The sequence below is a fragment of the Rhineura floridana genome, chromosome 10, assembly GCF_030035675.1.
Source record: "Rhineura floridana isolate rRhiFlo1 chromosome 10, rRhiFlo1.hap2, whole genome shotgun sequence".
NCBI lineage: Eukaryota > Metazoa > Chordata > Lepidosauria > Squamata > Rhineuridae > Rhineura > Rhineura floridana.
The window spans coordinates 90,802,365-90,817,392 of NC_084489.1; the positions used below are offsets into that span (position 1 = coordinate 90,802,365).

A 15,028-nucleotide genomic window follows, 5' to 3' on the forward strand; every position below is an offset into this window, starting at 1 on the left:
GTCATGACAAAGAAGCAAAGTTTCTAGATATTCTAAATGACTATTCCCTAGATCAGTTGGTCATGGAACCGACCAGAGGGACGGCAACCCTGGACTTAATCCTCAGTGGGGACCGGGACCTGGTGCAAGATGTAAGTGTTGTTGAACCGATTGGGAGCAGTGACCACAGTGCTATTAAATTAAACATACATGTAAATGGCCAATTGCCAAGAAAATCCAACACGGTCACATTTGACTTCAAAAGAGGAAACTTCACAAAAATGAGGGGATTGGTAAAAAGAAAGCTGAAAAACAAAGTCCAGAGGGTCACATCACTCGAAAATGCTTGGACGTTGTTTAAAAACACTATATTAGAAGCTCAACTGGAGTGCATACCGCAGATCAGAAAAGGTACCGCCAGGACCAAGAAGATGCCAGCATGGTTAACGAGCAAAGTCAAGGAAGTTCTTAGAGGCAAAAAGTCTTCCTTCAGAAAATGGAAGTCTTGTCCAAATGAAGAAAATAAAAAAGAACACAAACTCTGGCAAAAGAAATGCAAGAAGACAATAAGGGATGCCAAAAAAGAATTTGAGGAGCACATTGCTAAGAACATAAAAACCAACAACAAAAAATTCTATAAATACATTTAAAGCAGGAGACCATCTAGGGAGGCGATTGGACCCTTGGATGATAAGGGAGTCAAAGGTGTACTAAAGAACGATAAGGAGATTGCAGAGAAGCTAAATGAATTATTTGCATCTGTCTTCACAGTGGAAGATATAGGGCAGATCCCTGAACCTGAACTAACATTTGCAGGAAGGGATTCTGAGGAACTGAGACAAATAGTGGTAACGAGAGAGGAAGTTCTAAGCTTAATGGACAATATAAAAACTGACAAATCACCGGGCCCAGATGGCATCCACCCGAGAATTCTCAAAGAACTCAAATGTGAAATTGCTGATCTGCTAACTAAAATATGTAACTTGTCCCTTGGGTCCTCCTCCGTGCCTGAGGACTGGAAAGTGGCAAATGTAACGCCAATCTTCAAAAAGGGATCCAGAGGGGATCCCGGAAATTACAGGCCAGTTAGCTTAACTTCTGTCCCTGGAAAACTGGTAGAAAGTATTATTAAAGCTAGATTAACGAAGCACATAGAAGAACAAGCCTTGCTGAAGCAGAGCCAGCATGGCTTCTGCAAGGGAAAGTCCTGTCTCAGTAACCTATTAGAATTCTTTGAGAGTGTCAACAAGCATATAGATAGAGGTGATCCAGTGGACATAGTGTACTTAGACTTTCAAAAAGCGTTTGACAAGGTACCTCACCAAAGGCTTCTGAGGAAGCTTAGCAGTCATGGAATAAGAGGAGAGGTCCTCTTGTGGATAAGGAATTGGTTAAGAAGCAGAAAGCAGAGAGTAGGAATAAACGGACACTTCTCCCAATGGAGGGCTGTAGAAAGTGGAGTCCCTCAAGGATCGGTATTGGGACCTGTACTTTTCAACTTGTTCATTAATGACCTAGAATTAGGAGTGAGCAGTGAAGTGGCCAAGTTTGCTGATGACACTAAATTGTTCAGGGTTGTTAAAACAAAAAGGGATTGTGAAGAGCTCCAAAAAGACCTCTCCAAACTGAGTGAATGGGCAGAAAAATGGCAAATGCAATTCAATATAAACAAGTGTAAAATTATGCATATTGGAGCAAAAAATCTGAATTTCACATATACGCTCATGGGGTCTGAACTGGCGGTGACCGACCAGGAGAGAGACCTCGGGGTTGTAGTGGACAGCACGATGAAAATGTCGACCCAGTGTGCGGCAGCTGTGAAAAAGGCAAATTCCATGCTAGCAATAATTAGGAAAGGTATTGAAAATAAAACAGCCGATATCATAATGCCGTTGTATAAATCTATGGTGCGGCCGCATTTGGAATACTGTGTACAGTTCTGGTTGCCTCATCTCAAAAAGGATATTATAGAGTTGGAAAAGGTTCAGAAGAGGGCAACCAGAATGATCAAGGGGATGGAGCGACTCCCTTACGAGGAAAGGTTGCAGCATTTGGGGCTTTTTAGTTTAGAGAAAAGGCGGGTCAGAGGAGACATGATAGAAGTGTATAAAATTATGCATGGCATTGAGAAAGTGGATAGAGAAAAGTTCTTCTCCCTCTCTCATAATACTAGAACTCGTGGACAATCAAAGAAGCTGAATGTTGGAAGATTCAGGACAGACAAAAGGAAGTACTTCTTTACTCAGCGCATAGTTAAACTATGGAATTTGCTCCCACAAGATGCAGTAATGGCCACCAGCTTGGACGGCTTTAAAAGAAGATTAAAGATGGATTACAAATATCTAACTTGGAATATAAATGGAGCCAATACGGCGCAGAAGAGAAAGAAAGTGTTTCATTATTTGAAAAAATTAAAATTGGATATAATTTGTTTACAAGAAACTCATATTAAGAAGAAAGATTCCAAATATTTGATTTGTAAAAATTTGGGTGAAGAATTTATTTCGGCTGGACCAAAAAAAAAAAATGGAGTTGTTCTCTACATTAACCCACAATTGCTTCCTAAATTGGTATTACTGGATGATAGTGGTAGATTTGTGGGGGTCGAAATTACTCTACAGGGTACAAACATTTTGATAGTGGGTATCTATGCCCCTAATGAAGATAAAACAAGGTTTTACACAGGACTTATGGAAAAATTGTCAGAGTTTTCATATGACCATTGGTGCGTTATGGGTGATTGGAATGGGGTAATCTCACCAAAAATTGATAGGCTTTCTGAAAAAAATATCAAAGAGACACAGGGTAAATTACCGAAGATTTGCTTTGAACTGATGGAACATTTAGAATTGGTGGATACCTGGAGATATATAAATGATAATGCAAAGGAATTTACTTATTTTTCAGAAAGACACAAAACATTCTCGAGGATTGATATGATTTGGATGTCTAAAATTTTAGTGAAGGACACTTTTAAAATGGATATATTACCAAAAACTTTTTCAGATAATAACCCTGTGATATTAACTTTAAAAAAGAAAAATCTTGGATTTAGATGGAGACTAAATGAATCTTTATTACAGAATGACAAAGTAGTACAAGAATGTAAGAAGAAATTAAAAGAGTTTTTTGAACATAATTTACATAAAGGAACAAGTGAAAATATCGTTTGGGATACAAGTAAGGCATTTATGAGGGGATATCTTATTAAATGTAACTCTGAATTAAAAAAAAAGAAACAACAGAAAATGCAATTAATTTTGGAAGAAATAAAACAAAAAGAGGAAGAATTGAAAAAGAATCCAACTAAAGTTTCTATTGTAAATCAAATCAAAATGTTACAGAAGCAAGTATCAATGCTGACAGTTAGAGAAATTGAAAGAAAACTAAATTTTGCTAAACAAAGGACTTTTGAATTTGCAAATAAACCTGGGAAATGGTTAGCATATAAATTAAGAACGTCAAAAAAATATCATTTTAAAGATACAAGAAGGAGATGAGACGTTGACAGATAATGTAAAAATTAAAAAGATTTTTCATCAATATTATTCAACATTGTATAAATGTCAGGAAATTCCATCTGAAAAAATAGAAGAGTATATATCTAAACAGAATTTGCCTAAAATTACAGACTTTCAGAGACAAGCTATTAATGGTCCTATTACGTCAAGAGAGATATCTGAAGCTATAAACAAAATTAAATTAGGAAAGGCACCGGGACCAGATGGGTTATCTGCAATGTATTATAAATGTTTGGAGGAAGAACTCTTACTACCTTTACAGTCTACAATGAATCTTATTCTGCAAGAGGGAAAGATACCAGATAGTTGGAAAAATGCTAATATAACATTAATACCTAAAGAGGAGCAAGATTTAACTAAAACAAAAAATTATCGACCAATATCTCTATTGAATAATGACTATAAAATTTTTACAATGATCTTGGCAGAAAGATTGAAAATAATATTGCAACAATTTATTCAGGAAGATCAATCAGGGTTTTTACCTAAAAGACAATTACGTGACAACGTCAGGAATGTCTTGAATGTCTTGGAATATTTAGAACAACGAAATGATAAACAAGCAGCTTTGATTTTTTTAGATGCTGAAAAAGCATTTGATAATTTGAATTGGAAATTTATGTTCCAGGTTTTGGAGCAAATGGATTTTGGAGACAATTTTATAAAATGGATTAAATCGATTTATACATTTCAGAAGGCTCAGATAATTGTTAACGGAGATTTAACGGATTCATGTGAAATACAAAAGGGTACAAGACAGGGATGTCCTTTATCTCCCCTTTTATTTATTCTGGTCTTAGAAGTGTTGCTTAGAGATATAAGGCAAGATAAAAGAATTTCGGGATTAAAGATAAAAAAAGAAGAATATAAATTGAGAGCATTTGCTGATGATTTGATAATTGTACTAGAAAATCCTTTGGAAGGAATTAATGTATTGATGGACAAATTAAAAGAATTTGGACCGTTAGCAGGATTTAAGATCAACAATCAAAAAACAAAGATGTTGGTGAAAAATTTAACTTTAAGGGAACAGAAAGAGTTAATGGACAAGACAGATTTTACAATAGAGAAAAAGTTGAAATATTTAGGTATCATTATGACAAATAAAAATTCAAAGTTGTTTCATAATAATTATGAAAAATTATGGACAGAGATTAAGAAAGACTTGCTAAGATGGGATAAACTACAACTGTCATTAATGGGTAGAATATCTGTGATAAAAATGAATGTATTACCGAGAATGATGTTTTTGTTTCAAACAATACCTGTAATATCCTCTGATTTACCTTTTAAACAATGGCAAAAAGATATCTCTAAATTTGTATGGCAAGGAAAAAAACCAAGAGTTAAATTTAAACTACTACAAGATGCCAAAGAAAGAGGAGGACTGGGATTACCAAATCTGAGACTTTATTTTGCTGCCTGCTGTTTAGTCTGGATAAAGGAATGGATTTTATTGAGGAATAATAATTTGGATTTGGAGGGCCATAATTTGAAGTGGGGATGGCATGGATATCTATGGTATGACAAAGTAAAAGTAAATGTAGACTTTAACAATCATTTTATAAGACGTCCTCTGTTGAAAATATGGAATAGATACAAACCAAGGTTTTATTCGAAAATACCATTATGTGTCTCAAGTCAAGAAGCGTTTTATAGAAGAGAAATGACTGGAAAAGAGAAATGGTTAACTTATCAAGAACTATTAGAAAATGTACATGGAGAACATACAATGAAAGAGAGAGAACAACTGACGAAGGATATAGTTTTCAATGGTTTGCCTATTTACAATTGTTAGAAAGATATAAAATGGACAAGAAAATGTATGGGTTTGAAATAAGTAAATCTGATTTTGAAATAGGATTGTGTACAAATGATGAAAATATAATTGCGAAAATGTATAAACTCTTATTGAAAATGGATATGGAGGAAGAACAAGTAAAAGAGTGTATGGTAAAGTGGGCAAAAAAATTTGGTCATAACATACAAATGGATCAATGGGAAAATATGTGGAAAAACGGTTTGAAATTTACACTACGCTATAATCTTAAAGAAAATTTTTATAAAATGATGTACCGTTGGTACATGACTCCAGAAAAGTTGTCAAAAATGTATAGTAATGTTTCTAATGTTTGTTGGAAATGTAAACAACAAGAAGGATCATTTTATCATATGTGGTGGTTATGTAAAAAGGCAAAATCATTTTGGGCACAGATAGGTAGGAAGATGCAAAAAATTCTAAAGATAAATATTCAGTCAAAACCAGAATTTTTTTTATTGGGTTTTATGGATAAACAAATAGAAAAGAAATATGGAAGAATAATATTATATATGATTACGGCAGCAAGATTATTATACGCACAAAAGTGGAAAATGGAATCAATACCAACAATGGAAGAATGGCTATTGAAATTAATGGATTTAGTAGAAATGGACAAATTGACATGTTTACTTAGAGAAAAATCGACAGATACATTTCTTAAGGAATGGAAGCCTCTCTTAGACTTTTTGTTGAAAGATCAAAATAAAATGATGATACTGGGATTTGACGATTAATTAAGACAGCCTACGGAGAAAAGGGACTCTGTATGTATACATTAAGGGACAGGTTTGATGTATATTATATACTTATAGCTGATCTGCGACAAATCGGAAGTCAACTATTTTATTTTCATTTTTTGTTGATGTATTGTTATGTTTTTTTGACTTTGTTTTGTTTGTTTTTGGAAAAATTTGAATAAAAATTATTAAAAAAAAAAAAAAAAAGAAGATTAGACAAATTCATGGAGGACAGGGCTATCAATGGCTACTAGCCATGATGGCTGTGCTCTGCCACCCTAGTCAGAGGCAGCATGCTTCTGAAAACCAGTTGCCGGAAGCCTCAGGAGGGGAGAGTGTTCTTGCACTCGGGTCCTGCTTGCGGGCTTCCCCCAGGCACCTGGTAGGCCACTGTGAGAACAGGATGCTGGACTAGATGGGCCACTGGCCTGATCCAGCAGGCTCTTCTTATGTTCTTATGTTCTTAAGGAGGAAGAAGAAGAAGGAGAAGGAGGAGAAGGAGGAGAAAGCATCTCTATACCCCGGTTTTCAACTGTTGGTTGAAAACACCCATGGAAGGAGACCCCCTTGGATCTCCTGGCTCCAGTGCAGAGCTGAGCCAAGAGGAGCCAAAGGACCAAGCCCAGGTTCCAAAACATCCCCGAAGGCAGGCCGGCCGGCCTCCATCACAGAGAGGAGGCCAATCATGGAAATGTTTACATCCTGCTTTTCAACCGAAACACCCGGTGCCCTCCGGAAGTTCTGGACGGCTCCTCCCCTCAGGCCCAGCATCACACGGCCGTCCTGGCTGGTCCTGATGGGAGTTGTAGTCCAAAACATCTGGAAGGCATCAGGTTAAGGAAGGCTGCCGTGGAGCATCCGTATTCAGAACGGGAGAGCGAGCGAGAGAGACTGGAATGTTATCGCCTGTCCTGGTCCTTCTTGAATCTAGAGGCCCTGCTGTGCGCCCAGCTGTTTGCCCTGCAATAACCGCCCTGGGCTCACATCAATCTCTGGCTGGTTCACATCTTCATGAGTCAAGTCACAGTTTGAAGGAAGCTCAAAAAGTGTCAGGAGAGTGCCAGGGAAGATGGGAGGGGGGGGTGTCATGCCTCGTCTCTCCTGCATCCTGGGATATTCTACGCCCTGGAGAACTACAAGAGCAGGGTTGCTGTGGAAGATGGGCCCCCACTCGCAAACTACAAGGACCAGTGATAGATTCCTGATGCACACAAATACTTTGATTTGGATTCCTGCTTTGAGCAAAGGGTTGGACTTGATGGCCTCATAGGCCCCTTCCAACTCTGCTATTCTATGATTCTAAGGTGATATTGCTGAACATCCCCAAACCCTGAATACTGACAGTGTAAACTCACCTGGGATATACCTCTTGCTTGTGCCCGCCCCCTGCCCCCAAGCATCCTACTCCCCACTCCCTGGTCTCACCTGAGCAATCCGGGAGTGGCTCTCCGCTGCCTGCTCCTCTTCCAGAAGCTCTAGGACTCGCTGGCGCCAACACATCCAGGTGCACAGGCCCTGCCAGGCCCCAGGTGGCTCCGGAGGGCAACGGGCTGTCGGGTCAGCACCTTCCCAGCCTAGAGAACAAGCGGCACTGAAGATCGTTCGCAGCTCGGCCAAAGCTGCTCAAAGGTGCTTCCATCTGGGACTTACTGAGCACCACTCACCACGCAGGGAAGAGTTCTGCCCGCATCCTGGCCTGCGCCGCTCTGTAGAGGCGCTGCTGCTAGTCAGTGTCAACAGTATTGAGTAGATGGACCAATGACCCTGACTTGGTAGAATACAGCTTCCTGAGCGCTCTTGCCTTTGGGAGCCTTTGCTCAGTCGCACACGCTCCCTACATTTGTCCTGCCCCTCTCCTTCTCACACCCTCAGCCTCAGGAACAAGCCACCCCTCGCAGGCTGCCCGAGGGAGGGATGATCACACAACTAATGCGCTGCCCCAAGTATGGTTCTTGCGAAGGTCGTCTGAGGGGCTTTCTGCACAAGACCCAGCCTCCTCCTGCTGCTATTGTTGCTCTTACGTGCCTTCAAGTCGGTTATGACTTATGGCAACCCTATGAATCAGAGACCTCCAAGAGCATCTGTACTCAGCGCCTGCTGAAAACCTTTTCCACCAGACTTATGCAGGAAGTTATGAAGATGTCTCTCTGCGGTAGTTAACTTTATTTTTACTATATTTTTAATGGTCTCCATATACAGTTTTTATCTGTTGTAAACCAATTTTGATGTTTTTTGAAATGAAATACCAGTATGCAAATATGTTTATAAATAAGTAAATAAAGCACCCAGCCTTCTCCCCACCCCAATCTTGGTACCTGAGCTGCTGGTGGCACCCTTCCCTCTCTCTTCCTGGGTGGGAAGGTCTGGGACAGCTGCCTCCGTCTCCGTGGCAGGTTCCCAGATGTAGACATCTTCCTCCATTTCACAGCCAGGCTCCTTCTCCTCTTCCTCCTCCTGCTCGAGGTCACAGACGGTTCCATCTCTGGTAGATGCCGACTCTGTTAAGGGGAGAAAGAAAATGGGTCAGCACTCATGGCCTGAACCAACTTGTGGCTCAGAAGCCACTTCTTTGGAAGTGAAAGAAAAGGGCATTCTGGGATCCAGGCAGAGCAGGCAGAAATTCCGTGTCTAAAAACCTCACAGAATCACAGAATAGTAGAGTTGGAAGGGGCCTTTAAGGCCATCCAGTCCAACCCCCTGCGCAATGCAGGAATCCAAATCAAAGCATTCCCGACAGAGGGCTGTCCAGCTGCCTCTTGAATCCCTCCAGTGTCAGAGAGCCCACTACCTCCCTAGGTCATTGGTTCCATTGTCGTATGGCTCTAACAGTTAGGAAGTTTTTCCTGATGTCCAGTCAAAATCTGGCTTCCTGCAACTTGAGCCCATTATTCCATGCCCTGCACTCTGGGACAATCGAGAAGAGATCCCGGCCCTCCTCTGTGTGGCAACCTTTCATGTACTTCTATGTATTTTAATTGTATTTTATGTATTTTAAATTTATTTTAATGTTTTTGTGATTTTACTGTTTACAATTTTATAATGTATGTGTTTGATTTTAATTTTGTAAGCCGCCCTGAGTGCCCTATTATAGGGTAGAAGGGCGGGATAGAAATATTTTAAATAAATAAATAAATCCTTGTTGCCCTGGGGACCACTGGGGTCCATCTAGCTGAGCACCACCTATACTTTCAGGCAGCAACGGCGCTCCAGAGATTTCAGGCGGGGAGTCTCTCTCTCTCTCCCTCCCTCTCCGCCTTACCTGGAAGTGCTGCCAGGGACTGTAGCAGGCCCTTCTGCATGCAAAGCAGGCGTTTGCCCCGAGCCATGGCCCCTCTTAGGCAAAACCAGGCTCCCTGCGCATGTGCCCCCTCCCTCCATCGGAGCAGAGGAAGGGAGCTGCCTCACCCCAGGTCAGGCTATCCGGCCATCTTAGACTAATACTGTCTGCTCTGACTGCCAGTGGCTCTCCAGAGTCTTGGGCAGGGAGGGGATTGTTTCCCATCTCTGGGTACCTGACCCTTTTAGCTGGAGATGCCACTAGGAGCTGAACCTGGAATTGATGCTGACTTGAGTATGCCTCTGAATCCCAGTTGCCGGGAATCACAGGGGGGTCAGCATCTGTTGGCCACTGGGAGAAGAGGAGGCCCCGTTTGGCCCAATCCGGCTGGTGCTGGAGGGCTCTTTGGATGTTCTTGGGGTGCGTCGCCCCTGGGCAGACACCCCAGCCACGGCACCAGCCAGAAGAGGACTACACATCTCTCCAGCACCGCTCTCTTAGGACATGATGTGCTCTCATTCAGTGAGGAATTTTTAAAGTTTATGAATCGCTGCTCTGTTGCACAAAATAAATATAACACCCTAAAATCACAAACCCTCCAATTACACAGTTGTCCATCCAGGCAGGGCGAGTATTTCCACAAGGAGTGCTGAGGCTGGGGGCGACGGATCCCACCACTGAAGGCCACTGAAGAAATGAAAGACTGCAATAGCAGAGCTGAGATCTGCACCAAGGAGCCCTCACTGAAAATGGCCTAGGCTGACCGAATGAAGCTGCCAGTCTCCTCCTCAATAGACACACACACAGAGCAACTCCAGAGGACGCAAAGGCCTGGCAGCCTCCGTCCCCCCCGCCCGGCAGCCTCATTATAAAGGTCATGTGACTATCACCAGATTGCACCAGAATGAAGCACACAGCCTGCCCCCTCCAAGGGGGGTGGAGAGAGAAGCGGTTCTGCTGATGCTCAAGAGTGGGCTGGAAGAGTCCTCTGACCCAGAGCACTTAACTCAACTCCTGACTCAAGGCTGATTCGCCTTCACCTCTCTGCTCTACAACTTGCATTTGAACCTGAGGTGGCGAGTCGACGGATGTCAGGTGCTTCTGAGAGCTCCTTCCAGTGTCTGCTTAGCACAAGCCAAGCCACGGTGGGATGAGCACATACGTGTAGACTCATCCTGATCAGGCAGGGTGGGGGGGGAAGCCCAAAGAGCACAGAATCACCCCCCTCCCCCAGGACGCTCGTGATGGATGTGGAGTTTGGAAAGACACCAGTGGAGGAGTGCATGTGACCAGGCTGCAACTCAAACCAAAACCCACATGCATTTTGCAGGAAACATCTGCCAGGAGAAGGCCAGATGAAGGCCTCTTCACGGCCTCTATTCAGCTCACGTGGGCTTTGCATTCTAGCAGGAGGTGCTGCCTAACGCAGGAGATAAAAACAACGGTATCATAATGCCTTCATCGACAAATCCATACTTGGCATACGGCATTCACGTCTGGTCACTGCATCTCAAAAAGGATACTGTAGAGCTGGACAAGGCTTCAGGAAAGGGCAACTAAAACCATCAAGAGGCCAAAGCAAGTCCCCTACAAGGAAAGGTTGCAGCATTCGGGGCTTTTTAGTTCAGTTTGGAGAAAAGGTGAGCCTCACAGAAGTCTACGGAATTATGCTTGGTGCGGAGAAAGGGGATCAAGAGGCATTTTTCTCCCTCTCTCATAATACTAGGACCCAACAGGGTCATCCAGTGGAGGTGAATGGTGAGACCAGCAGGACATCGTTAGATCATGGAATTCACTCCCACAAGAGGCAGCGATGGCCACCAGCTTGGATGGCCTTCAAAGAGGTTGAGACACAGTCGTGGAGGAGGCTACTAATCCTACGTTCTACCTCCACAGTTGGAGGCAGCATGAAGATGGTCCGGAAGCTGCAGCTGGTGCAAAATGCGGCGGCGAGACTGCTCACTGGGCAGCATATCACCAACATGTCACCCAGCTGCTGAAAGAACTGCACTGGCTGCCCATTTGCTACCGGGCCAAGTTCAAGGTTTTAGTCTTGGTGTACAAAGCCCTATACAGCTCGGGACCAGGATACCTGAAAGACCGTCTCATGCCTTATATACGCAGTTGATGATCGTGCTCTGCAGGTGAGGGCCTCCTGCAGATACCTTATTTTATTCATTTATGTATTTATTATTTGATTTATATCCCAAACAAAAGCACCAAAAACACTTTAAAACATCATAAAAACAGACATTAAAATACATTAAAACAAAACAACTTTAAAAACATTTTTTTAAATGCTTTGAATTTTTTTAAAAAAAAAAGTTAAAAAACATAGTTTTTTTTTTTTAAAGGTTTCAAAACATATTAAAAAGCAATTCCAACACAGAAGCAGACTGGGATAAGGTCTCAACATAAAAGGCTTGTTGAAAGAGGAAGGTCTTCAATAGGCGCCAAAAAGATAACAGAGATGGTGCCTGCCTGATATTTAAGGGAGGGAATTCCACAGGGTAGGTGCCACCACACTAAAGGTCCATTTCCTATGTTGTGCAGAATGGACCTCTTGATAAGATGGTATCTGCAGGAGGCCCTCACCTGCAGAGCGCAGTGATCGACTGCGTATATAAGGAATAAGACGGGATACCTTCCCATGATCATCACAGGGGCCGCGAAATAATCCAGAGGGGGCCATAAATAGTAAAGAAATGAATTTTTCCAAAAACAACCGTCATCACTCCCTGGACGCTGTCTGCTCCCCACTGCCGCTGCAGATGACACCTCCCCCTTGCTCCAGACGAGAGGGGAGGACTTTTGCTGAAGCACCAGAGCGTCTTTCAGGCACACCAAGGGCAGGCATCTGCCTATAAAACACGTGGCAGACGCCAAAGGAGGCTGAGGGTGCAGCTACCAGGAAGAAGAGGGGATTACTATCACCGACTCCCGACTCCTCGCACTGCCACTGCTGACTACGCCCTTCCTCAGAACGAGAGGAGAGGGCTTTTTGTGAAGCAAACAGAAGCAAGGCTGCGAGGAAAGGCCGCTTTCCCCCTTCCTTCCTGGCAGCCAGCCTGCCTCCCTGGGGGGAGGGGGTCACAAAAACATTTGAGCTTATAAAGGGGGTCTCGTACTCATAAAGGTTGGCAACCACTGCTCTAGACTGCAGACCTGCTCCTGAAGAGGAAGTGTAACCCACCACCCGCACCCAGAAGAGTCCATATGTTCCTATAGATAAGAGGCAGCTTTACACCAAGTCAGACCATTGGTCCATCTAGCTGAGGACAGTCAACGTTGACTGGCAACAGCTTTCCAGAATTTCAGACAGAGAGTCTTTCTCAGCCCAACCTAGAGATGCTGCCGGGGACTGAACCTGGGCCCTTCTGCATGCAAAACAGATGCAAAACCTCCTGGCAGCCAGCCAGCCTGCCTTTCTTGGCTCCTGATTCCCTGCCACCTCCTTTTAAAAATTATTCTTATTTGGGAGGCTGCCCAGATCTCACCTTCAGCCCAGGTGGAGTCAAGGAGCAGCAAGGAAGCTCAGGACTTGCTTGCCCCCCATCTCTGAGGCTAAATGTGTGTGCCAGCGTCCCCCCTTTCTTCCACCTACTCTGCCCCCCAATCTCTCTCTCCAAGATGCTATGGCAGTCCCTCCTCTTCCCCCCTCCCATGTGCCCAAATGCATGCATGCCTGAAGATTCTGGGAGAAGGGGCAGGTGTGTGTGCGCGCTGATCTGTATTCTGCTCCACTCTCATTCCCAAAGTGCACCCTAGCCAAATCATCACTTCTGACGATCATCCCAAGGCCTAAAAGCACTAACCCCCTGTGATGTTCCTGCTTATAGTGTAAATATGGTAAGTGCTGTTTATATAGAAGACATATGGTAAGTGGAGTGAAAGAGGAGGGGGGAGTAGATGAGCAGTAGAATGCTGGATGATTGGCTGAGCGTTTGAGTGGCTGGGAGTATAAATGGAAGAATGACAGTTGAATCGGGGTGGATGTTAGTAGGGTGGAGAAGAAGGTGTTTGGTGGTGGATGTTGGGAGTGTGGAGAAAGAGGGAGTTGGAGTTCTGATTAATAATAAGTCAAGTACAAAACAGGAATAGATGAAACCATACGCTTGTGAAACATTCTAAAACTAATCTTGTTATTTCTGATATTTAATAAATACTTATTTGGTTTACCAAAGGCCTGATCCTTGGCTGGGGGATATACATACCAGAAGGGAGGGCAAGGTAATTACCAAGGCTGAACAGAAACAGTATCTAATGGTGGCAGCGGTGAAGGGAGGAATAATAACAATTCAAGTATCCAGAGCAACCCAGAGTTGTATGCGTTATCTATAAAGATACAAGGGGGTTGGGAACAGCATAAGCACGCAGTCACAAAAGTAACCAGCTAGAGAGACTCAGGCAAAGTCTCTGGGAGTATTGGTTATAGGACGTGACTGGTGGTGCTGCCTAGCAGGGGGATCTAGTGAGATCTGTGCTAGAGCGGAGTGAGAAACCATATAAACGACGGTCCAGACTGGTGGTATCCCTGGTGGTGCCTAGTGAAAGGCAGTAGCCACAAGCAGGTGGGAACCTGACAGGGAGAATCAGGGAAGGACGTAACACACCCCTCCTCAGTCTATCCACCCTTTTGTCTTCACAATCTTGCATCTCCACCATTACCACATTGATGCTTCTTGGTTGTTATTAAAAAAAGGTGGGGGGGAAGCTCAGCAGGTTGGCTGAGGCTAGGATCCTGGTATTGCAGCAGAAATGTATTTATTTAATTATTATTGCACCTATACTCCACTTTTCCTCCAAATTGCTCAAGGTGTGCACATGATCCCCCCCCCTTTCCATTTTAACCTTACACCAACCCTGTGAGATAGGCCAGGCTGAGAGACTGTGTCTGGCCCAAGCTCACCCAGTGGGCTTCATGGCTGGGTGAGGATTTGAACCTGGATCTGAGTCCAACACTGTAACCCACTGGTGTTGGGAGAAAGGACTGTACATCTTCAGACTGGGGGGGGGTACCAATTTGATTGGATCTTTGCATTAATAAAAGAAAGTAACAGCTCCTGTCTGCAGGGAACTTTTTATGAAAAGGGATATTTGAGATGTGATTTTGCTACGTACCATTTTTTCAATTAACAGAAACTAAAATTACAATTAGCATGGGAGGGGGTCACAAAAAATTTTGAGCTTACAAAAGGGGTCCCATACTCATAAAGGTTGGGAACCACAGCCCTAGCCTATGACAGTATCCAATGCCTGAAACTATGGGGCACCCTGGATGGCCTGACTTGTGTATTGTGGGAGCAGATAAAAGGCCCCTAGTTGAGGCTCCTGGGGTGTGTCCTGCATGTCTGAGGGAAATCCCGTTCCCTGGCTGATGCAGTTCCTTCTGGGATCTGGTTATGGGGCCTGTAAAATGCGGTGTTGGCAGAGTTGTCTCTCAGCCTTCCACAGGGAGTCCGACTTAGTAACTGGCCAATGGCATTATTAGATTTATCAGTCGCCTGTTAGCCAAAGGTCTCCAGCGACTTACAACACTGTTGAAAACAAAAGCAAATATACCGTAACAAAAAAACAAAATAATAAAACGATGAATGGAATGGACTGTATTCCAATCGATCCCGACTTATGGCGACCCTGTGAACAGGGTGTTCATGGGAAGCGGTATTCAGAGGGGGTTTCCCATGGCCTC

General features: G+C 43.4%; 1 protein-coding gene across 3 annotated transcripts in view; it reads right to left on the bottom strand.

The window, feature by feature from the left end:
- Positions 1-15,028, bottom strand: part of LOC133364856 (uncharacterized) — a 42,353-nt gene that overhangs the window by 11,229 nt on the left and 16,096 nt on the right. For all 3 annotated transcript variants that reach the window (XM_061585742.1, XM_061585743.1, XM_061585741.1), the window contains 2 exons: positions 8,375-8,557; positions 7,485-7,633 (listed from right to left, as the gene is read on the bottom strand). In XM_061585742.1, the coding sequence (XP_061441726.1) occupies positions 7,485-7,633; positions 8,375-8,557 (332 nt within the window). The remainder of the gene's footprint in view (positions 1-7,484; positions 7,634-8,374; positions 8,558-15,028) is intronic.